This window comes from Grampus griseus (genome assembly GCF_964374135.1).
Source record: "Grampus griseus genome assembly, chromosome: 12".
Classification (NCBI taxonomy): Eukaryota; Metazoa; Chordata; class Mammalia; order Artiodactyla; family Delphinidae; genus Grampus; species Grampus griseus.
In genome coordinates, this window is record NC_139006.1 from 30436137 (window position 1) to 30458848 (window position 22712).

The 22712-nt window shown below is 46.3% G+C and overlaps 1 protein-coding gene across 4 annotated transcripts in view; it reads right to left on the reverse strand.

Annotated features, from left to right (window-relative positions):
- Positions 1 to 22712, reverse strand: part of PTPRM (protein tyrosine phosphatase receptor type M) — a 746863-nt gene that overhangs the window by 75734 nt on the left and 648417 nt on the right. For all 4 annotated transcript variants that reach the window (XM_082668014.1, XM_082668012.1, XM_082668013.1 and 1 more), the window contains 2 exons: positions 9841 to 9917; positions 6320 to 6356 (listed from right to left, as the gene is read on the reverse strand). In XM_082668014.1, the coding sequence (XP_082524140.1) occupies positions 6320 to 6356; positions 9841 to 9917 (114 nt within the window). The remainder of the gene's footprint in view (positions 1 to 6319; positions 6357 to 9840; positions 9918 to 22712) is intronic.

The following is a 22712-nucleotide window of genomic DNA, read 5'->3' on the forward strand; positions in this document are numbered from 1 at the left end:
TGAAATGCAGAAGAAACACAAATGAAAAGTAAACGGAATGGAGTCACTGTAGCAAAGTTCCAACTGTTCTGCCGTAGTGGAGGATAGGAGGTATTTCCACTGTAAACCTTCACACCCCACGTTTTTATTATTTTCATGTAAGAGTCTGCCCCTAGCTCAAAGTCTCTGGAGGAAATTTGCTTTAGGTTTCTCTTTTCCAAATTAGTAACAGCTTATAATTATGGACAAATAAGACTGACTATCTAAGGTGTAGTTGGGGGGCCATATACGCGTGAGCAGAGTCAGTGTGGAGCTAAGCAAAGTGACTTCGACTAAGTGGACAGTCTCCAAAAACAGTGCCTTGATTTACTGACATGTTGAAAGAAAAAGTGTTCACGAGAACAGGAGGTGACCAGCCCTTAACTTAGAACAGACACAGTCACAGATACTGGAGCTAAAAATCCATCCAGGTCAGTAGACACCGTGTCAGGCCAGCGGAGGTGCCGTGTGGCTTGGATGGAGTGTTCTACTGCCTGGTTGGTGCTGGGCACGTGGCAGCTCCCCATTCACGCATCTGCTCATCCCTTCACTCCCTCCCGCGCTCCTGCCGTCCCACTGGGCATCTGCTTCGTGCCCGCCCTCCACCAGGCCGTGAGTAGGCGCTTGTGGCCCTTCTTTGGATGCCAGGCCATGAAGCAGCCTTCTGCTGAAGCATCTTCCTCTCTGGCTGGCCTGAGACACAGACTACCCTTGCCAGGCTGAGGGCAGTTCTGTCCGACGGACAGTAAGTCTCTCTCAGTTCCTGGGTCTATGCCAGCGTGACTTGGAGTCCTGAAATGTGACACTGAGCGTTCAGAGTCTCTGGGCAGGAAAGATGAACATCTTTTAAATTCTAGATTGTTAAAATCCATATAATTTACTCTCCTTGAGTACAGGTGCCCCGACACCCACTTTACCGTTTCTTTCTTTCTGAATCGTGCTAATTCAACAGGGTTGGCCACCCAACTAGAGTTCTGAGCTCGGCCTTGATCTTGCCATGCAGAGTCTCTGTGTTACCGTCAGCATTAACTCCCTGGATCAGCTAAGCCCTGGACCAGGGTGTCTTCCAGATGCCCAGATGCCCAGCTGGGAACAAGGCGACTCCAAACGCTCAGTGTCATATTTCAGGACATTTAAGACAATTTTAATTAAGAAGTATTTTCAGGTATGAACGTATCATAGAAAATTTGCTTTTTGAGATGCATCACAACTTAGGAGGAAGATGCTGGATCCTAGACTCATTTTGTAAAAGATTCACCACGTGACTTTGGGGGGTGAGCTTCGTGAGGCCCACAGAAGTGGCAGCACGCAGTGCAAGGTGGGGATCGTACATTATCCTGCCCCACCAGCCACTACAGAGATGCTTGCAGAGCCCTGATGCAAGGCACAGGCACTCAGCTACGTGTTAGTTCTCCCCATGGGCCTCAAATCTATTTATGAAATGAGACGAGTAATATCTTAAATGGTCAGAGGACAGAAAATACATTAAATTAGTTACAGCACAAAGCCTAGTACATAAAAGGCACTTAATATTTACTGAACGATGGACAAAGAAAAATGCCAAGTTTCAGAAAGGAAAGTACTACATAAACCCAAAGTACGAATACAGAAAGAAAATGTATCTACTATTTTTTTCTTAAATGAGAAGGAATCACACTTAAAAATCAACAGTTTTGACACTAGAACATATTTAATATTAGAAAACATACTTTAGTTGTATGCAACCTGGATTGTTGAGTAAAATAAAAACTACAACTGCCCCCTGCCATTCCTGTTGTCTGGGTCATTCATTTCTATCCCAAATTTTCTTGTGGTTACTCCCTGTTATCTTTGTTTGCAGGTTTTTCTCTCCAGGATAATTCCACACTAATTAATCTTCTTAAAGCACTGTTTTCACCACCACATGGAGTAGAAACATCCTTCCTTTTTCCCTCCCTGCCTTTCTGCCTTTCATTAAATAATGCTCCTTATTCAAAGCCTTTTAATGTGTCCTCACTTTACCTGTCAGTTCTTTGTTCTTAACCCCTCTAATTCAGGGGTCTTAATCTAGGGGGTATAGATCTTTCAGGCTGGATTTTAGTAAGTTGGAGAATGCCTGAACTTCTGTGTAAAATTGTGTGTCTGTGTGAATTTGTCCTGAGCGGCGATCCATTTCAAGAAGCAACCCAGAAGACCCAAGATGCCGTGGATGAAGACCTTTCCCCCTCAGGCGGTCTCCCTCCTGACCACTGCCAAGGGCTGTGCTCCTCCTGGACCCTGGGTGTCCTCCCACTCGGTCCATCCTCTGGATGAAGACCTGCCTCCCCCTCTACCCCCCGTCTGGCTCCTCTGAAACCCGGCCAAGCGCGGGTGCCCTACCCCGTGACTGCGTTGTGCCCCCCCGGATTTCCTGTCCTCTGGGTAGGATCTCCCCGTGCTTCTGTGCATCTCCAGCCCACAGATGAGCTTGGAATTGAGGCAGAGGGATGCGGCGCTGGACAGCCATGTCCATCCCAGACTTACAGCCATTTCTTCCACAACTGCCTCACACTGTCTTTCCTGAGTTCTCTGAGCAGGACCCTTGAAGTCAGTTTGAAAAATAAATGTAAATAACGATGAAGAGAACGCTTCTCGTTCTCGCACCACGTGGCTGGCAGGCATTCTCCCGAATCGTCTTGGAGGATTACGATCCGTTCTGGGTGACCCTACTCGCCTGTGTACTGCCTCTCTCCATGAACCAGCTTTTGAAATCCCAGCTCTGCCCCGCCTCTTTGTGTGGACGAAGCAGCCGCAGACGTGAGTTCCTCTCCTCTGACCCCTGGCACGCCAAGTTGTTAAGTGGTGAGTGTTATACTTGTATTAATGGCTGGCCAGGCAGATGTGATGAAGTGCATACCGGATCATCAATATATTAGCTGCCAGATGGAAAACAATTAAAGGGTGGGGAGACGGGAAGAACACACTCAAAAAGCCACCGATCTGGCTTGAATGCGGTCCCTTCAATTTGCAGAAACATTACCATGATCATCAAAGGTCAAAGTCAGTTACTGGTGGAAAAAAATCAATAAAGTTGAGGGAGGGGGAGAGGCTGAAGGGATAAATTCATGACACGCCCTCTGCATTGAAGGGACTTGCTAGAAATCTATGTATTTCCAACTCTTGGGGATAAAACCAGTTGTCAGGAAAATGGACCATTCATGTAGTTTCAGGGGTTCCTGCTGTGAAGTGAGTTTAAAGACTCATCTCAGTGCAAAATAGAGACGAAAAAAAAAGAGCAAAGGAGGGATTCAAAAACTGCACCTGCCTGTTAGACTTCATCACCCTTTTTGCTGGACTTTGAGAATCAGCTTGTTTGTGGTTTTTGTTTTTTTAATGAAAGCTACCCACGAGCATGTTCTATTTACCTTGCCCAGGTCAATTACTGCAGACGAGCAGAAATCTTTATTACCGGCAACCCGAGGCCACCAGTTACACTGCGCTTGCGGCACACACTAGAAAAGACATTCTGACTTATCAATCTGCACGTCACGGTCTGAAGGTATGACTCATAACATGATGGGTACTGTCTGGACTGAATATTAGATTAAAAATCTGCTCACTCCTTCCTCCTCCTGCTGCACCAATAATAGCGATGGAAGGACTGCCTGGTCGTGGAGTCCAACCTGTAGCCCACCCAGCACCGAGGAAAGGGCCACGCTCTGTGAACAGCGGGGTACCCTTCTCTGCTAAAGGCACCGTGGTGGTCTCCTGCAAACATTACATTTGCTACTTCTCAGCTGCCTACAAGTATATTTGCTCATGAATACTTGAGAGGTTGAAGGCTGCCATGGACGACTGCTAAGCAGTTAAGTATCGTGACCTCCCTCGGGGACAGAGGGGCAGAGAGAACGAACGAAGGGAGGGGACCCATGTAGGGCTTTGCGGGTTTCAATCTCTACTTCTGCTGGCTGTTGAGTCACAGGAATCTACAGTGAAAACTGTGAAAATTTGAATCAGATTTAATTTTTTGCTTATACTTTCTATGAAAACGTGGGCTGCTAATCAAGAACTCTGGAGCGTTTTGTATATTTGGCAATAAAATTTTCATGTAAATTTGTAAAAACTGCAAATTTCAAATAATCATCAGGTGTATGAAATCAGAGCTGTTATGACCCTGACTTGGGGGCATTCTGAAAGCCTTGCGGATCCTGTGAAGCACTAGTGATGGTTCCTCCATAGGCATTGGTTAGTTCGGTTTGGAAGCTCCCAGGGTTGGACTCAGAGGTCCGGAAACACGTCCTCGTTCTGTCTAGATGTGAGATAAGCTGGGCACTTGCTCTCTGAAGCCCTTAGCACCTCCTAACAAGGGCCTGCCTTGTGCCAGGCTCACACTGGGCACTGTCTGTGCGGTGTATCTTCTGACTGCAAGGCGACCTTGGAAGGAGACTTTACTGACGTCATTCCAGGGAAGGAAACACACTGGACCTGGGTGTAGAATTATAAGTGGTGACGTAAGACTGGACTCTACGAGTGGTACCACCAGGCTTTTGCTGTGGCCGTGGGGATAGAGGGTAAGGCTCCATTTTGGCTACACCCAGTTTGTCCACCCCAGAGCTCTGGTGCCCAACACCACCAGTGCGGAAAAGCCAAATGTAGCTCTTTAAGTCAACATTAAAACTTCAAATTCAGTTCCTCATTCACAGGGCATACATTTTTTTTTTTTTTTTTTGCGGTACGCGGGCCTCTCACTGTTGTGGCCTCTCCCGTTGCGGAGCACAGGCTCCAGACGCGCAGGCTCAGCGGCCATGGCTCACGGCCCAGCCGCTCCGCGGCATGTGGGATCCTCCCGGACCGAGTCACGAACCCGTGTCCCCTGCATCGGCAGGCGGACTCTCAACCGCTGCGCCACCAGGGAAGTCCCGCAGTGCATACATTTTGAGTAACAGTGGCCACGAGTGACTAGCGGCTACCATACTGGATGGCACAGACAGAGAAGAGTTCCACCAATGCAGGAAGTTCTACCGGCTGCTGCTGCTCTAAGTGTTGGGATTCTGGTCTCTGGCTACGACCGCCTCTTCTACCTCGTGACTCATTCACTGAACTTGGCCTCAATCCTTTAGCACCTTCCTTCTCCTCGTGGCGCACTGGACACCTCTGACCTACCCGCCTCCAAGCTGAGACTTTTCCATCCATGATTTCTTGTCATCCTTGATTCCCTTGCTCCTTTGACTTGCTCTTGGGCAACCCCCGGCCAACCCCTAAATGTTGGCACGTTGCATCCTTCGGATTTCCCTGTTCCTGTTTCTGGGATATGATGCTTTACCAGAAACGATGATAAAATAATAAAAGAGAGAACTATTCTCTATTCATCCCTAACTCTTTAACCCTAGCAGGTCCTCTCTGCTTCCCAGCACTGCTTTGGTTCACCTTGTATTGACTCACCAACTCATCCCTGACAATGCCTCTTCCTGAAATCCTCAGATCTCCCACGATCCTCACCCTCCACAGATGACCCGCCCCATCGCTGGTGGGGTACAAAAACCACACCATGTATATATGTGTACAATTGAATCACTTTGTGATTCAATAGCAGAAATTAACACAACATTGTAAACAACTATACTTGAATAAAATCAATTAAAAAAAGAACAAAACCACGCCATGAACTTCCCCAACACGTTCCTCTGACTTGCCTTCTGTTTCCTTTAGCCAAAGTGAGCCACCAACTGCTTTCTACCCAGGAGCACTGACTCGCTGCTTTCAGATCTTTGCTCGTGATGTCTCTCTCAATTAGATGTTTTCTCCCCGCAAGCTCACCTCTGCCACAAAGCTGGTTTTGAATCATCCCACCCAACAGCCACCTCTTTCTTGTCCGAGTTTCCCAAACCTGTTATCTGTACCTTGCACACAAAGTTTTAAGTGATACTGCGTGTGCAGATGTCCTCCCCACTGACCCACACCAATGTGAGACGGGTGCTTGCTGGATTCGGCTTGCACTCCCAGCAGTGACCAGCTCAGGTCTTTATTCAGTACCTATTTATTCAACGAATATCTATTTATCAATTTTTGCAAATGTCAGATTAATTGCTAAGGCAGACAGAGTTGATTCAATAATTAACTGATGAACACATTTCTTCTAATGATCTCAACATGAAGTTCTAATCGAATGATTACATCACCAGGACCTCTGATGGGAAACCAGGGTGCATGTGTTGATGGCTAACACCGCAATCATCGGGGCTACGGCACTCTGCGACAGAGCTCCTAGGGAGGGTGGGCTGGGTATGAAATGACAGAGCGGGCAAACAAACAGAGAAAGACATCAAAGCTGGAATCAACTTACCTTGCGTAGCAATATAATGATTGGGTCGATGATAACCCTAAAAATAAATGAGAAAGAATATTTGACAAACTGAAAAATCAATAAGCAGCACAGAAATCACATGCTAAGTTTGCCAAAATGATGCACCTACAAATACCAATAGCTGCATCGTTTGAAAGTTACATGACCAGACCTGGGACCACTGAGCACCTCTTAATGAGCCAAGGTGCATCGAATATAACGGTCCTGATGCCTGCACGGTGGGGAAGTGGGTGAGTAACTTAATCACACACAGGCTACGAGATGATGGATGAGCAGAAAACACTAACAACTTATGGATTTTCTGAAATAACATGACCACAACTCTGATTAGAGTGTAAACCGGCTAGGAATGCGCAACAGGATTTCATCTGTGTTGGGATGTTACTGGCAATGTGACAAGGCTTTAACGCATATTCTGTTACATCAATATAGGCAGTTCTATCAATAGTAATACCAAACACCATTTTTAAACACTGCTAATACCAAGGCATGATGCTGTAGCAAGGACCAGGAATTTAAAGAGGCAGAAGTTCTTCCTTTTATCATGACCCTACTAGAAGGGGGAAAGATGAAAACTGGGACCAAAGCAAGAAGGAAACCAGGGACATCACAGGATCGATATCTGGGAAAGGTAAAGCCAATTTAGAGAAAATGACACACAGGTAACATATAATATCACCACGGACCTTAATACTTCCCCTTTCTGTCCCCTGAGATGCCCGAAAATACTATGCCCAAAACCAGCTGAAAAAGAGAATAAAGATACTTGGAGAGGAAATACCAATTCCTCAGACCACTTAGATAAATATCTGTTAGATCTTTTTGCTCTTAAAAGCAAGTCTACAAGAGTGAACAACCAAAGCAAACACATTCTTTTGTACAACTGGCCTGCTGCAGGTGTCTGACATAGAGTCACGACAGATATCATTCAGACGATCAGTCATTTCCTGCCAGCTGGTAAGCTCCACGCAGCAAGACCTGGTTGGACTCATCACCGTATGTGTCAGTCTGCAAGATGCTGGGAGATGGGGGCTGGCACGGTCCATGGAGACCTCTGATGCTGAGCACAATGGCAGTTCCCAGGCCTCCCCTACTTGACCTGCCAGCAGCATGAACACAACTGAACCCCCGAAATGCCTTCTTCGTTGGCCTCCGGATGTGACGCTCTGGCTTTCTCCCTGCCTGGCCGCAGTTCCCGCTCTTCATTCCTTCATCCCCTCCTGCTTTCCCTGGTGGCGATGCTGGGACGCCCTGTGTCTGGACTCTCCTCTGTCTACCCCACTCCCCGATGAGCTCCTCCAGCCTCACGGCCGTCGGCACCCGGTGTCCTGGGAGCCCTGCATCCTCACCTCCTGCCGCGCCTCTGTCCTGAAACCCTGGGGCGAACCAGTGCCGACTCCCCTCCCCTCAGACGTCTGATGCACATTTAAAGTTGAACACATATAAAACCAGCTCCTTATTTCCTCCCCACTCCGAGTCTGCTCCACCACAGTCCTGTGCAGATAACAGTGACCCCACCTCCTGAAGGCATGCGGGCCCCTCCTTCCCCAGCCTCCACCTCAGCCCAGACCCAGGATCCTCCCACCTCCCTCCCTCTGGCCGCCTGCCCCGGGCCAGGCCACCCTCAGCCACCTAGCGGGCCTCCTCGCTTTGACCGCCCCCGTCGACCTACAGTTCGTCCTCCTCCCGGCTTCCAGATCCCTCACTCCTCCACAGCTGCCGGGCATGCTCCACAGCCAGGCCTTTTCCTGGGCTGCCTCTCGGCCTGGAGGCTCAGATATCCCCCCGGCCCAGACCCCCACTTTCTCGGTGGAGTTGACACTCCACCGCCACTGTGTTCCTCCTACCGTCTACGACACCAGAGACTTAACCGACTTGTTTCATTTGTGGTCTCTTCCTCCCGGTTAGACCATCAGGTCCGTTATGTCAGAGCTTTCTTTTTGGTTTTGGTTTGAATTGTGCACAGTTACAACACCAGTGCCTCAAACAGTTACTGACCTGTAATAGGTGCTCAATAAAATCTCACTGACTAAGTGAAAAGGGGCCCTGAATTCTGACTCTTTTCTCTGTTAAAACGAGAACTAATGAATCTGGTATTTTCATTACTTTTAGGTCCTCCCTCCTCTGTGTCTCTACCCAGCCGTCCTTTAGAGCTTAGTTCAAATGGCCTCCAGGACAAAGCCTGATCTGATCACAGCCACTCCTCAGAGGGTGGTTCAGCAGATGCTAAGGACTTAACAGCATCCGAGGCCTGTGTCAGGGGCAGGGGTACAGCAGGACCCGGACACTGTCCCTCTGCTCAAGGACCCAGAGGGCTGTGGGAGCTGGGACTGTGGTGTGAACAGGGTTCTCCTGGACTCTCCCCAGGGAACAAGTGTCAGAGTGAAGACGTTCCTTACTTCAGCTCCTAAGCTGTGAGGCCTCAGGGAGAAGGTACAAGGTCTTGGGCACCTCTGAGTACTCCTGTGAGGCACTCCCTAAATATTTCCCAAATAAAGTGATAAGTGTAATGTGCCTTTGGAGGAAACTTTGTTTAATAAAACTTCTACCTTGGATTGGTTATGTTTTTGGCCATTATCAAATGTAGAGTCTAGGGGTCTTTGTTTGAAGACTGAGATATGAATTAGTCTTCAAATAATCCTCTGTCAGGCCTCAAATCTATAACCCCCAAATGCCAAACCCTCCCAAGAAGCACTACACATAACGTTCTTGTAGTCATTTTCAGATAACTCTTAGAGATTGTAATGCTAGTATTTTTAGCAATACTCAACCAAGACAAGAAAGGAATCCACATATCTGAATAAAACTTGTGCAAGAAGTACTGATGGATTAAGAAACAGTATGAAGTCCAAGCACAGAGGATGCCTTGGGAACTGAGATCTGTTTAATGTAAACTTGGGCCTTGGAGGTAACAGCAACTTTCCCTTGATTTTCACTCTACACTTTTGATTTCATTCATTCTTTCAAGTGAAAACATGCTGTCTCCCAAAGAATTTATTCTAATGTAAGACATTAAGTTAACATGATGCAGAATGAACAAAGGAGCAGGCTTCAATAATTAAGCAGCCTACATATTTAATGACACGTCTTGCATGCATCAGAGGTCCTGGCTAACAGCTGCAGATGACTTTGAAGGCAACTTGAAAGTGCTATGATGACAAGAGATGGTAAATCATCAAATTAGGAATTAGAGAGTTTTGTCCTATTAATATGCAAGCAGACTTTTTTAAGTGTCAAATAATCCAAGCTGTTGACAAAAAAATGGAAATACCATTTTCTTAGTCCACAGAAGCGTGGGATGGCAAAGGAGGCAGGGAACGTCACGGGGAGCTCACCAGCCTGAGGCTGACATGTCTCCACCATCGAGTTCTGCGTGTATGGGACAGGGCATGTGTTTGCTCCCAGGGTTGGACCAGCCTGTGTCCACGCGTCTTAGAGCAGACACACGGGGTGCTACGTGTCAGAACGCACGGGTTCACTGACAGTTTCAAGATACATACATCGATATAATTTCCATTGATATAGTCTGAGTTGTTGTCTCCTTCTATGGTCTGCAGCCTCACCCGGGAATGATCATCTGCAAAAGGAAAAAAAACCCAGCAATTAACAAGAGCTATCCGTCAGGCTGCTCAGAGCCCCACCGTGTTAAGCACATTACAGAGAGGTATTCCACATCCACGCTGCTTTAAAGATAAACGGAGAATTAAATACTACACGCCTACATTCTTGCTCTTAAGACAGGGAAGGGTTTTTATAATCCTTTGCGTTTTACAGGAAATCTCATTAACGTACTCTTTGATCATTTACAGATGTGAAGCATTGGCAGAGGTTTGAAACTTTTACCTAGAGTCCTGTGAATCACAGTGGAATGATTTCTTGGACTGGAAGTTCAACAGCTTCACTAAATCACATGTGAGCCCTGAGATTCTGAAGGTTGCCTGTGACATCCACCTTGACAAATGATGGTTATAAACCACGGCCCAGCCTCCCAGGAGATATGGACATGATTCTAACCTCAGTCATTGACCCAGAGTTCTCTCCCCCTGCCTCGAGGGCATCGGCCGGTGGAGCAAGTCTGTCCCCATCAGCCACGTGACCCCAGGCCGCTCAGTTACACCACCAAGCCTCGGCCACTCACCTGAAGGAGGGATGACAGCGCCTGCCTCACACTGGGCTGTTTTAATGATTAAACAAAAACACAAACTGCTGACACACACCAAGTACTGTATAGGGGTCGTGATGGTGGCCCAATTAGCTACAGTAAACATTTTTTCTGAATGGAAAATTTTCTCCATAAATGCTACTGAGACATCTCAATAATTTCCTTGAAATCTAAATTTTAAAAAGGAAAGTGCTACAACCTCTATAAGGGCATGGATTTTCCTGTTTTGCTCACTGTCCTACCCCTGACCCCTATATCAGGGTCTGGAACATCGCAGAATTTCCCCCAAATATCTTTTAAATGAGTCAAAAGTGAACTTTTTGTTTTTTTTAAAAATACGTCCTTTAAAAATTGTTTTCCTAAATGAACGTTCTTTGAAGCAGAGGAGCCCTTTCTTCCAATGAAAGCTTACACCCAAACCCAATATTTGGCAGATAAAGGCCAGCTGCTCCGAGGTGGAAGGAGTGTGGTCTCTGAGAGGTGGTCTGGGGAGAGCACTTTGCAAACCACTCTTCCCCTGACGCAGGGCAGTGGGAGCTCCTGCCTCTAAACTGCCAACATTTCATTTGGGTTAGTGGGTGAGAAATGATACCCCCAGACTGAGGCAAGAGCCAGGGAGCCTGCAGGTGACAGACCATCTGACCCAAGGTCACTGGACGAACTGTCGATTTGAACCCGTTCCTTGGCTTGACGTGCTGAGTGAGAGCCAGCGTTTCAGCTGATCCCTCTGGTTCAGTCCTCCTTGGAGGAATGTTCTGTGTCCAACAGTGGGGCTAGAGGGAGATCCGTGTCGAGCTTCTAACTCTCCTTCATTGATGGGGCTTCTCACTCCAGTTCCGGACAGACGGTCGTATCGTTTCCTGTCTGTGCCTTACGATTAGCCTGGGCTCAGTACATTTACCTGGAGAGTGGGGATAAAGTGGGTGGGACACGGGCGAAGCCTGGAGGAAGCCGTGTCTCCCTGCTCTGCTCAGGGAGAACATGTGCGGGCAGTGGTCCCGCGTGTGGGCTCTGGGGTCAGGGGTGCCGGTTGGAACCCCTCACTTGTGATTTCGGGCGAGTTGCTTCGTCTCTCTGGGCTTTCCTTTCCTGAACTGCAAAATAGGGATTCACAGTGCCTCCCCATGGGGTTACGGTGAGCGTGAACATAACACACAGGAAGAGATGAGCAGAGAGCCCAGTGTACAGCGAGTGATGGATAACGCCAGCTGCTGTCATCACGACGTGCTGGGTGACACACACTCATGCTTTGCTTCTCACCATCTTTACACTGGCTGCCCAAACCGACAAGAGCAACCCAGGACCCACGGGCAGGCAGGAATTTTCCCCGTGGTGACCTGCTCCAAGCACTAGTTTCCTAGAATCCATTTTGCTTAACACCAGAGGCCCCTGTCCAGAGTTTGCCCGTGTTGTGGGGGGGGGGGCGGGTTCTTGGGGCACTGGGACGTGTCACCGCTTTCGCACGTGCTGGCAGAGCCAGTGCACACACGGCTACTGCAGAGGGAGCTCGAAGCGGCTCTGCGGGTAAAGCCATTTGAGCTTCCCGAATGAAAGATGCTACAATAGAATCGAACCACGGCTCCTCTGCACACACTGGGCTTTCAGTCGGCTCCTCTGAAGGAGGTTAGGTTCACTCCCTGTTCTCCCTGACTTTCCCTGGGCTGTGCTTTAAAAGGCAGACAGCACATTCGAGCCTCCTAATCTTTAGACGCAAGGCTATCTCAGGATCTGTTGTGCTCCTTGTCAGAATCCCTCCTCTTTCATGCTTTATATCCCTGAGAACCTCAGGATGAATGCCACCAGGTCCCTGTGATCTACCACCACTGGGCCTCTCAAGTGGTTCTGGAATGTTCTCATTAGGGACTTCGATCCCAGACAAGGCTGCACTCTCATCTCCCATCAACAGAGCCTTTGAAATAAAGAATTTCCCCAACATCGTCTACTATTCAATCAGCTAACCCCCCACAGAGCTGGTTTTTTTTTTTAACTTCACTGCTATTTCTCCATTTTTTTTTAAGAGCGACAAATGTCAAAGATTTTTATTTAGTTAATGAAGGAAGCAGGAAGATGTTACAACTGGTTCAAGGAGAATTTATCAGCAGATCTATAACCAGATCTAGTTATCTAGATAGATAAATCAATCTATGCAGGTATATAGATATAGATAGATAAGTAGATAATCTAAATCAGGATATGCCATGGAATGAATTTACAAAGAAATGGAAACTGGCTCTTACTGGAACTACTGACCCCCTAAGGACACAACTCATTTACATATTATTTCCCCAAATTTAATTGCTCCACTTCCCGCATGACATGGAAGCCTGTAAGACACATATGAAGCCTATTTCCTACGCAGACTGGACTGTTTTTATTTCTCTTCATTTGTATGCTCTTTCTGTATTTTAAAGTTGATTCTACAAGACTATGTATGACCCCTTGTGGTCAGAGACCACGTAGAACATCCCCACAAGGGTCCTTCATGAGGGTCACAGCGCCCACCCGCAGGGCTCCTCTCACAGCCCAGCCGTGGTTCTGCCCTACACACGGCTATGGGCACCAAGGATGACCTCTTCCCTAGGCTAATGAATATGACGGAAGAAGGGCAAGTTGTGTTCAGGCGAGGCTCACCGGGGCTTCCCTGGGTGCTGGCCATGGTCCGGTTGTGGACTTGGTTAGTGCTTTTACGAGTGTTTGCTTTACAACAATGTATTAACCCATATATGGATGTATTATACCCTTTTCTGTACCTATATTTCACACTTTAAAAATACAAGAGTCCACCTTGAGGATAATACGCTCAGACACAAAAGGGCAAATACTGTATGATCCCACTTATATGAAGCATCTGGAGTGGTCAAATCCGTGGAAGCAGCAAGTGGGATAGTGGTTGGCAAGCGCTGGGATGGTGGGGAAGAGTGAGCTCTTGTTTCATGGGTGCAGAAGAAACCTAATGTCACTGAACGGTACACTTAAGAATGGTTAAGATGCTAAGTTTTATGTTGTGTGTCTGTTACCAAAATTTAAAAAAACGAAGAGCCCACTTTCTCCATGCCTCCTCGTAGGACACCTCCTCACATTCCACTCGAGCCCTGGGCTCCTAGGAAGCAGTACTTTCAAGGTGGGAAGGGCACCTCGAGGACCTGCTGTCTCATAGCCCGTGGGGTCCCTTCTGCTGGTCTCCTCCTGAGAGGGGCTCGTTCCCTTCCACGATGAAGGAGAGGCAGTGACTATATGGCCTGCTCCTTGAGGACAACTGCCATACTTTATAAAGTGTGCTGAGTAGGTATGTTTGGGAATTACTGAAATGAGGCCTACGAGGTGTTCTTTCTTTCTGTGACGACATAAGTGTGAGTACTGATGAGTCAGTGTCAGTTGAGACAGGCAGGTTCTTTCTTTCTGTGACAACTAAGTGTGAGTACTGATGAGTCAGTGTCAGTTGAGACAGGCAGGTTCTTTCTTTCTGTGACAACTAAGTGTGAGTACTGATGAGTCAGTGTCAGTTGAGACAGGCAGGTTCTTTCTTTCTGTGACCACGTAAGTGTGAGTACTGATGAGTCAGCGCCAGTTGAGACAGGCAGGTTCTTTCTTTCTGTGACCACATAAGTGTGAGTACTGATGAGTCAGTGTCAGTTGAGACAGGCAGGTTCTTTCTTTCTGTGACGACATAAGTGTGAGTACTGATGAGTCAGTGTCAGCTGAGACAGGCAGGCAGATATTTCAGCAGGGAGAGTGGGCTCCCCCTCGGGTAGGAAGGAGAACACGGGGGCAGGAGCTGAGCCCACAGAGAGAAGAGTACGGAGTTTCCTTAAAAATCTAAAAATTAGAGCTACAGAGGATATGGCAATTCCACTTGTGGGTGTATATCTTGGGAAAACCATCAATCGACAAGACACATGCACCCCAACGTTTAGTGCTGCCTTGTTTCCAAGGGCCTAGACTTGGAAGCAACCTAAATGCCCTTGGGAGGAAGAATGGATAAAGAAGATGTGGTACATATGTACAGTGGAATATTACTCAGCCATGAAATGAGGGGGGCTGGTCCTCGCACAACTGCCCTTCTTGGGTGGGATGTTAGCACTTATCAAGTTAATCCTCTGCCTCTCAGTGGGCTGTTGGGAAAACCATCCATCCTAAACAGCAGTGAAATTAATAGGAAAGTATCACCCTCCTCCACGCTGAGCCAGTGAAAGTAAAAGCAAAAGAAGTAAGAGAATCCGCCCCTCCAGCCACAAGAGTCTACTCCCAGCTGCTGCTCGGATACCTGAGAACGACTTGGCAACAGAAACTGGATTCTCAGACATCCTCTTTCACATCAAGCCCTCATCTCAGGTGACTATAAAAGCAATAAATATAGATTGTTGGAGGCAAATAAAGCAGTACATGGAGGCTCACTGCCGTATTTTCCTGAAATCTGATTCACTTTGAATCTGATGCCAATTAAGAAGACTAATATGTACCAACCATTCTTTTAGAAAAGCTCAGTGCCTTCTGTTGGGGCTGAATAGTATCAAATGACTATAGGGAGATGCCCAGAGGATGTTTCTGGCCTGAAGCACATACGGGGTCACTCAGGCAAAGGATCCACAGAAACGCCAGCTGCCCACTGGCTGAACCCCATCCTCCCAGTTGGCTTTGGAGGCCGACCAGCTGGAAGTCGGCCAGAGTCCAGCAACTGGGTCAAAGGGAGGAAGAAGCTTGGAGAACTAGATTGCTCAGGTATGAAGGTTGGGAAATCCAGTGGGATTTGTGGTTAACAATAGGTCAGTTACTGACCACGAAAACCAAGCGGTCAAGACTGCAAGGACTTGGTGTTTCTTGGAGACACAGCTGGGTAAGGCTGACAGGACCTGACTCTGGAGGTATAAACTGTCGTCCCTGTTTCTCTCCTAGGATGGGTGTGTTTTCTTGGTTATTCCAAAGCCATTTCATGTTCACATTGGGTAGTGCATGAAAATAACAGGGCTTTGGTACTCAGAGACCCTGATTCAGGTGCTGGCTCTACCCATCCCACCAATCGTGAGCTTAGACAAGATCTGAATCTGCTGAGCTTCATCTGTAAAAGCGGGTGATGATGGTGGTTCCTTCATAGGAACGTTGAGGAGACCAAGTGAGATAATACATGTCAACATAGGACAGTTCTCTCTCAAGAACATAGAACAGTTAGATCTTAAGAAGATGTGGGAGATACACACACACACACACACACACACACACACACACACACACACAATGGACTATTACTCAGCCATAAAAAAGAATGAAATAATGCCATCTGCAGCAACATGGATGGACCTTGAGATTATCATACTAAGTGAAGTAAGCCGGACAGAGAAAGACAAATATGTGATATTGCTTGTATGTGGAATCTAAAAAAATGATACAAATGAACTTATTTACAAAAAGGAATAGACTCACAGAGGTAAAAACAAACTTATGGTTACCAAAGGGGAAAGCGGAGGAGGAGGGATAAATTAGGAGTTGGGGATTAACAGATACACACTACTATATATAAAATAGACAACAAGGACCTACTATATAGCACAGGGAACTATGTTCAATATCTTGTAATAACCTATTTATATATATTCAGTTTTATATATACATAAAATTGAATCACTTTGCCGTACACCTGAAACACTGAAAATCAACTAAAAAAAAGGAATAAAATACAATAAAAAAGGAAATTACTCTCTTCTACAAATAAAAGCAACACCCTTGCTGGAGTTCGGCAATTCACAGCACAACGAGCCCAGTAGGCTTGTTTGGGGACCAGCAGAGCAGAGTGGAACTGAAAACTCCACGCACCCACTTTTTGGGGAAGATGAGTTTAGCTAGTTTTAAAGAGGAAACAGGAAAAGGTCTGGAAATAGGCCGAATATGTCTCAACAACTCCTTCATCTGATTCCCCTGGCATCCACTCAGCAGCTTTTGTTTTCCATCCCTGATTCTGTACAGTGTTGTACAGAGGTTAAGATCACAGGCTTTGGGGTAAAAATCCCTGGGTTTGATCCTAATTCTGTCACTTTCCAGTTGTGTGACCTTGGACAAGTTATTTAACCTCCGTGCCTCAGTTTCTACCACTGTAAAATGGAAATAAAAGTGTGCCTACCTTGCAGCGTTTCTGTGAGGACTGAGTTAATACAAGTCACGCATTAGTGTCTGGTACGTAGTTAGAACTAAGTAAAGGTGAGCTGGCACCTGTATCATTACTGCTGTGACTTCATGACCTGACAATTTTTCTCACCTGAACGGTTTCATCTTTGCCTACAGACTGCCCCCTTTCCAGTGAATCCATGCTGAGAGCTACTTTCCTAAAACACAATTTATTTTCTCCCCACCCAGTTTAAATCATTCAATGATTTCAGCAGGGAACTGATCAACAGTGATCTTATAAAACAATGGAATCTGAAACGATCATTACAAAGGGTTACTAGACTTTTAATTTCTTTACTTGGAAAGATCTCTGTGACATACTGTAAGTGAAGGAGAGCAGGTTACAAAGCAGCAAGTCTCCTAAGAGTCTGTTTATATGAAATAATCGAACGCATTTGGATATGTGTCTAGGAAGGCACTGGGCAACTGAAGGGATGGGGCTTCTGCTGGGTGGCAGAATCTGGAGGGATATGGACTTTTCCATTTATGATTTTATGTACCACTTTAATTGTCTACATACTTATACTGTCTTAGGAATCAGAAAGAAAACAATAAATCTATTTTTATTTTATAAAATAAAGCCAACAACTTCAAGGCATAGAGAAAAGAGATTTGAAGGAAATAGAAATAAAATGTTAGCAGGGTTTGAATTTGTTTGGTGTGGTCCTGGACAATTTCCCCCCTCTTTTCTTCACTGCACACATTTTCTTTAATGTGTATGAATTGTTTTTATAATTGGAAAAAGAAACCTATTTAGCCATGGATGAATGGAATATGATCAAACCTCAATTAATGTTTATATAATAATCACAACTCAATGCTACGCCATCCAGGAGGGTAATAAACTCTGCCATTTTGAGAAACTCAATCTGCATTAAAGGTACGTTGCTATTCCTCCAATTTCTTTCAAAAAAGCCCTTACTACATGAAATAGGGCAAAAATCGTATTTTTGGTTAAGAAACAGGCCCATAAAGACCTGGTCATAACAAACCATTGCTTAATGCTGAGAAGTTATAATCGGCTGGGACTTTTCCAAACGTATGTCTGCATGTGTGTATTTATGCATGTGTTTATGGTGTGTGTATATACATATGCACGTATGTATACATATATGCATGTATTTATATAAGTATGTATTTACGTGTGTGTATATATGTATGTACACATGTATGTATATAACTATGTCTCTGTGTATATGCACATACATGTATGTGTACATGTATGTATGTTTGTATATATGTATGTATTTACGTGTGGGTGTGTATATATGCATGCATGTGTGTGTGTGTGTGTGTGTGTGTGTGTGTGTGTGTGTATGACTGTCTTCACACATTAGAGGTGGGGTAATTAGAGATTTAAAGCAGGTCCCTCAGTCCCTGAAACATGTTATTTATGCCCTTTTTATCAAATAACGTTATGTTTAAAATACATCTACATAGCTTCAAATATTTTAACATCATTTTCACATTAAACACGATGGATCTGGGTCACAGCCTTGCAGTCGGAAACTGTAAGCGATTAGATATTATTATAGCAGCAGAAATGGAGCCTGTCACTGATAATCTTTCATCTCTAACCAATTCTCCCTTTCTGCTGAATATTGATGACATATTTAAGGCAAACTGGAATCACAGTGATGTATGTAACATTTGTCCACCGACAGGAGACTCAAAATTAATTTTAATTATAATTGATTGCTTCAAATAACAGCCTTGCTCTTCCTGTGGTTACATCTTGCCAAGGGCTGGTCTGCACTGGTTTCAAGGTACAAGAGGCAGAGGGGCCAAGGTAACCGACAGGAAGTGCTGGGCGTCCTGCACCTCTCCCCACTGCTCCAGCCTGGGGTCCCTGCCGCTGTCCACGGAGGTGGGGATGGAGGGTGGGCTCAGGCCCAGCCAGGCAGCTTCTGAGCAAGAAGCAAGAAGGAGCTTTCAGTTGAGCGCTGGCTGGCTCTGTGCTAAGCTTCACTCCTGCTGCTGGTTTTGTGTCACCAACTTCTTAGTCCTGCCTTGTTTCTGACTTTTTTACCTGGACCCTTTGTCAGAGACGCCTACTCTTTATTTTCAGATTCCTGGCAGATCCCCTGACTCTTATTTTATTTTGCCTGATTTTTCTAGAATTTACCCTTTTCTTTCCTGCACATATTGTGGGATATGTTTCTGTCTTGCTCTCGTCTGCCGGAGTTTTGATGCAGGAAGCTCCCTCTCCCAGGGCATCTTGCCCCTACACTCACGCCGTCCCCCTCTCTCCCGCCTTCGCCTGCCTTTATACCTAACCTGGATCACGACAGTAGTACATCCCTCAGAAGTGACACGGGTGCTCAGTTAGCAGAAAGAAGCACCTTGCTTTAAGACAAAGTCCTGGGGACCGGCAGCCCTCAGCCCGGGCCACGGAGACGGGGTAGTTGGTGAGAAGACTTGGGTGGGACAGACCGGGTCACAGCTCACACTGTCTTCTTAGTCGCCTCACTAAGCACGGACACCCTGAGTCCAGACGGACACCAGACCTCAGAAGGGCCTCCCTTCATGTAAGAGTCGTGGGTCCTCACGGTCAAGGCCGTACCCCCTCGCCCCTCCCCTACTCATTCCAAGCAGCTCTTGGCAGTTTCACGGCTGCTCCTCACCTTGTTACATCACCGTCTTCATTGTACTAGATGCCCGGCAGGATGCCCTGCGTGGCCCTCCCCTCCATGACATGTGCTCCTTTGCACATGCTAAGCGGTTTTGTCTCAGTATTTCTCTCTTTTTTTTTTTTTTTCTGCAGTACATGGGCCTCTCACTGTTGTGGCCTCTCCCGTTGCGGAGCACAGGCTCCAGACGCGCAGGCTCAGTGGCCATGGCTCACGGCCCAGCCGCTCCGCGGCATGTGGGATCCTCCCGGACTGGGGCACGAACCCGCGTCCCCTGCATCGGCAGGCGGACTCTCAGCCACTGTGCCACCAGGGAAGCCCCAGTATTTCTCATTTTTAAAGCCCCTCCAGGCTGGGTGCTAGGCCCTTGACGCCCTCCATGCTCCCTCTACAGAGAACCTCACGACCACCACTGATGTGCCCCGAGATTCACAAATTTACATCTCTTTTGGGTTCCAGAGCTGTCCACATAAGTGCCTACTTGACATCCCATCTGAATGTTTCAAAGGCGTCTCAGTATATCCCCGGATTCAACTCACAAGCTTTCCCTGCTACCGCCGACCTCACTGCCACCCCTGAGCTCCAAGTCTGGTTCCCTTCCAGTGTTACCCATCTCGTAAACAGCCCGTCCTTCCGTCTGTCTGTCTGTCCGCCGTCCATCCTCCATCCACCCAAGTCAGAAACACAGGAGTCACCTCTGACCCTGTGTCTTCCTTGAATCCATCTGTTACTTTTTAGTACACATTACCATCACTTGTCACCTGGGCCAAGAGAGAATCTTTTAGCTAGGGTCCCCTTCTGATTCACTCTTTACTGCAGTTAGACTAATCTTTCCAGATGTAAATTAGATTAACCCTCCCTCCCAACTCTTTAATGAGGTGTCCTTTGTTCTTAATAATAAAGACTAAGACACTGAATCTGCCCCAGAAGGCCCTGCAGGCCTGGCTCCCACCCCCTTCTCTCTCGGGGCCCCCCTCCCCCTTCCACCTCTCCCAGCTCTGGCCACCCCGCCTTCCTTCCCCTCCTCAAACTATGGATTCCCGCATGTCTGCACACCCCTGCTCTAGCCCCTGGGTCAGCTGTCTTCATTCCACATCCTCCGGAATCAGTCAGCTCCCACGTACAGGCTCTTGCAGGACTGCGCTCCTCTCCTTATGGCCCTTGACTTTCACTTCATTTTTATTTCATTTATTTGTATAATCAAGTCTCTCTTCCTCTCAAAGGAGATGTCAACTTCCCGAGTGTAGAGGCTGAGTCTGTGTTGGCTCACTGCCGTCCCCCAGGGTCTTCACAATTCCGGTCTCTCCCCTGGATGGCGCCCCCTCTGCTCCAGCTATACGAGGTCCTTACTGTCCCCGACGCCACGCTGACCCGGGCTGGCTGTCCCTGCCTCAGGGCCTCCGCCTGGACCGGGCTCCCTTCCTCAGCTGCGTCAGGCCCTGGTTTGCATCTGTCTATCTATCTATCCATCTATCTATCTAACATCTACCTATTCAGTGGAAGTATAGTTGATTTACAATATTATATTAGTTTCAGGTGTATAAAATAGTGATAGTGATTCAATATTTTTACAGATTATACTCCATTTAAGGTTATTATAAAATACTGGCTATATTCCCTGTGCTGTACATGACATCCTTGTAGTTTATTTATCTTATACATAGTAGTTTGTACCTCTCAATTCCCTCTCCCTTTCCCTCTCCCCACTAGTAACCACTAGTTGTTCTCTGTATCTGTGAGTCTGTTTCTGTTTTGTTATATTCATTTGTTTGTTTTATTTTTTAGATTCCACATATAAGTGGTAACATACAGCATTTTCCTTTCTCTGTCTGACTTATTTCACTTAGTGGAATACCCTCTAGGTCTATCCATGTGGTTGCAAATGGCAGAGTTTCATTCTTTTTGTCTGACTTGCAACTTATTCTCTCAACTGTAATTGTTAATTACAATTAAGAACTGCTGAGACTATCAGGGGGGCTATGCGTGTGTGTGTGTGTGTGTGTGTGTGTGTGTGTGTATGTGTATGTGTATGTGTGTGTGTGTGTGTGTATGTGTCTGTTAATAGTGGACGGGGTATTTGTTTATATTTGCAAAGGGCTAGCTCAGCAAATTTATGGTGTAACTGAGGGAAAAGTTCACCTTACTTAAGAACAACAGCCAATAAACAGTTTTTAAGCACCATTAAAACCATTTTATATGCAAACACTGTTGCAAAACTACGAATGTGATCATTAAAGCACTTCTTATGTTCTCTGAAAAGCACTAACAAGAATCTCTAGGACATGTTCATTGTTCATTGAATCCCCCAGTTCCTCATTGTAGTTAGTGGTGCTATTCCCAAAGCCTAGACTCCCTGAAGTGGGCTTTCCAGTCAGGGAAACTGATTTTTCCACAATTGCTGAATTTCTTAGTGGGGAAGGGAGATGTAATAGTTTTCTCCATGCCTTTAAAGAAACAACCAGTATGAGTGTATACATTAGGGTGATTTAGATAAGTATTTTTATGCCTGAAATCCTTCTACAACTTTAACGATATCAAAGATTCATTTTCGGTGCCATAACTAAAGACGTACAGTCTCAAATGAAGCAGCTCCAGATGGTGATTCTCAGAGGGGTGCTGAGCACTGCAGTGGCTTCATCAGACCCTACTGGGGAGCTCATGCTGGATGGGGGCCCCCCTAGAGAAACAGCACTCAGGCTGTGAGTTCTAACACCAGACTTGGCATGGGCTGGCATCAGGGTAGTTCTGGTATTGAAGCCAGCCGGCAGTAGTGGTATTTCTGCAAAAGCCACACGTGGTATCAAACTCCTGCTATGTAGCTGCTGGTGGCATCTAAGGATTTGCACACCCTATTTTAAGAGCATTAATAATTGTTTGGTAGGTGGCCTAAGTGGCTGATGTCTCAGAATATGTCAGCATAGACCGTTATAGACAATTATATAAACAACCACAGACAGTTCTAGAGGGATTTTAGAAAGCAATAGAAAACTGGAGGAAAAGGTAACCATTTGCAACGACATGGATGAACTTTTAGGACCTTATGCTGAGTGAAATAAACCAGACACAGAAAGAAAAACACTGCATGATCTCATTTGTACATGGAATCTAAAAGAAGTCAAACTCATAGAAGCAGAGAGTGGAAGGGTGGTTACGAGGAGCGTGCGAGGGGAAGGGGTAAAATGGGGGGGTGTTGGTCAAAGGGTATGAAGTGGCAGTTACATAGGATGACTAAGTCTCGAGATTGAATGTACACTATGATGACGATGGTTAACTATACTGTATTGAATCCAGAAACTTGCTAGGAGAGTAGATTTCAGGTGTTCTCACCACACATAAAAAATGACAACTACGTGAGGGGAAGGTACTTTCATTAGCTTGGCTATCGTAATCATTTCGCTATTTATCTATATCAAGCATCATGTTG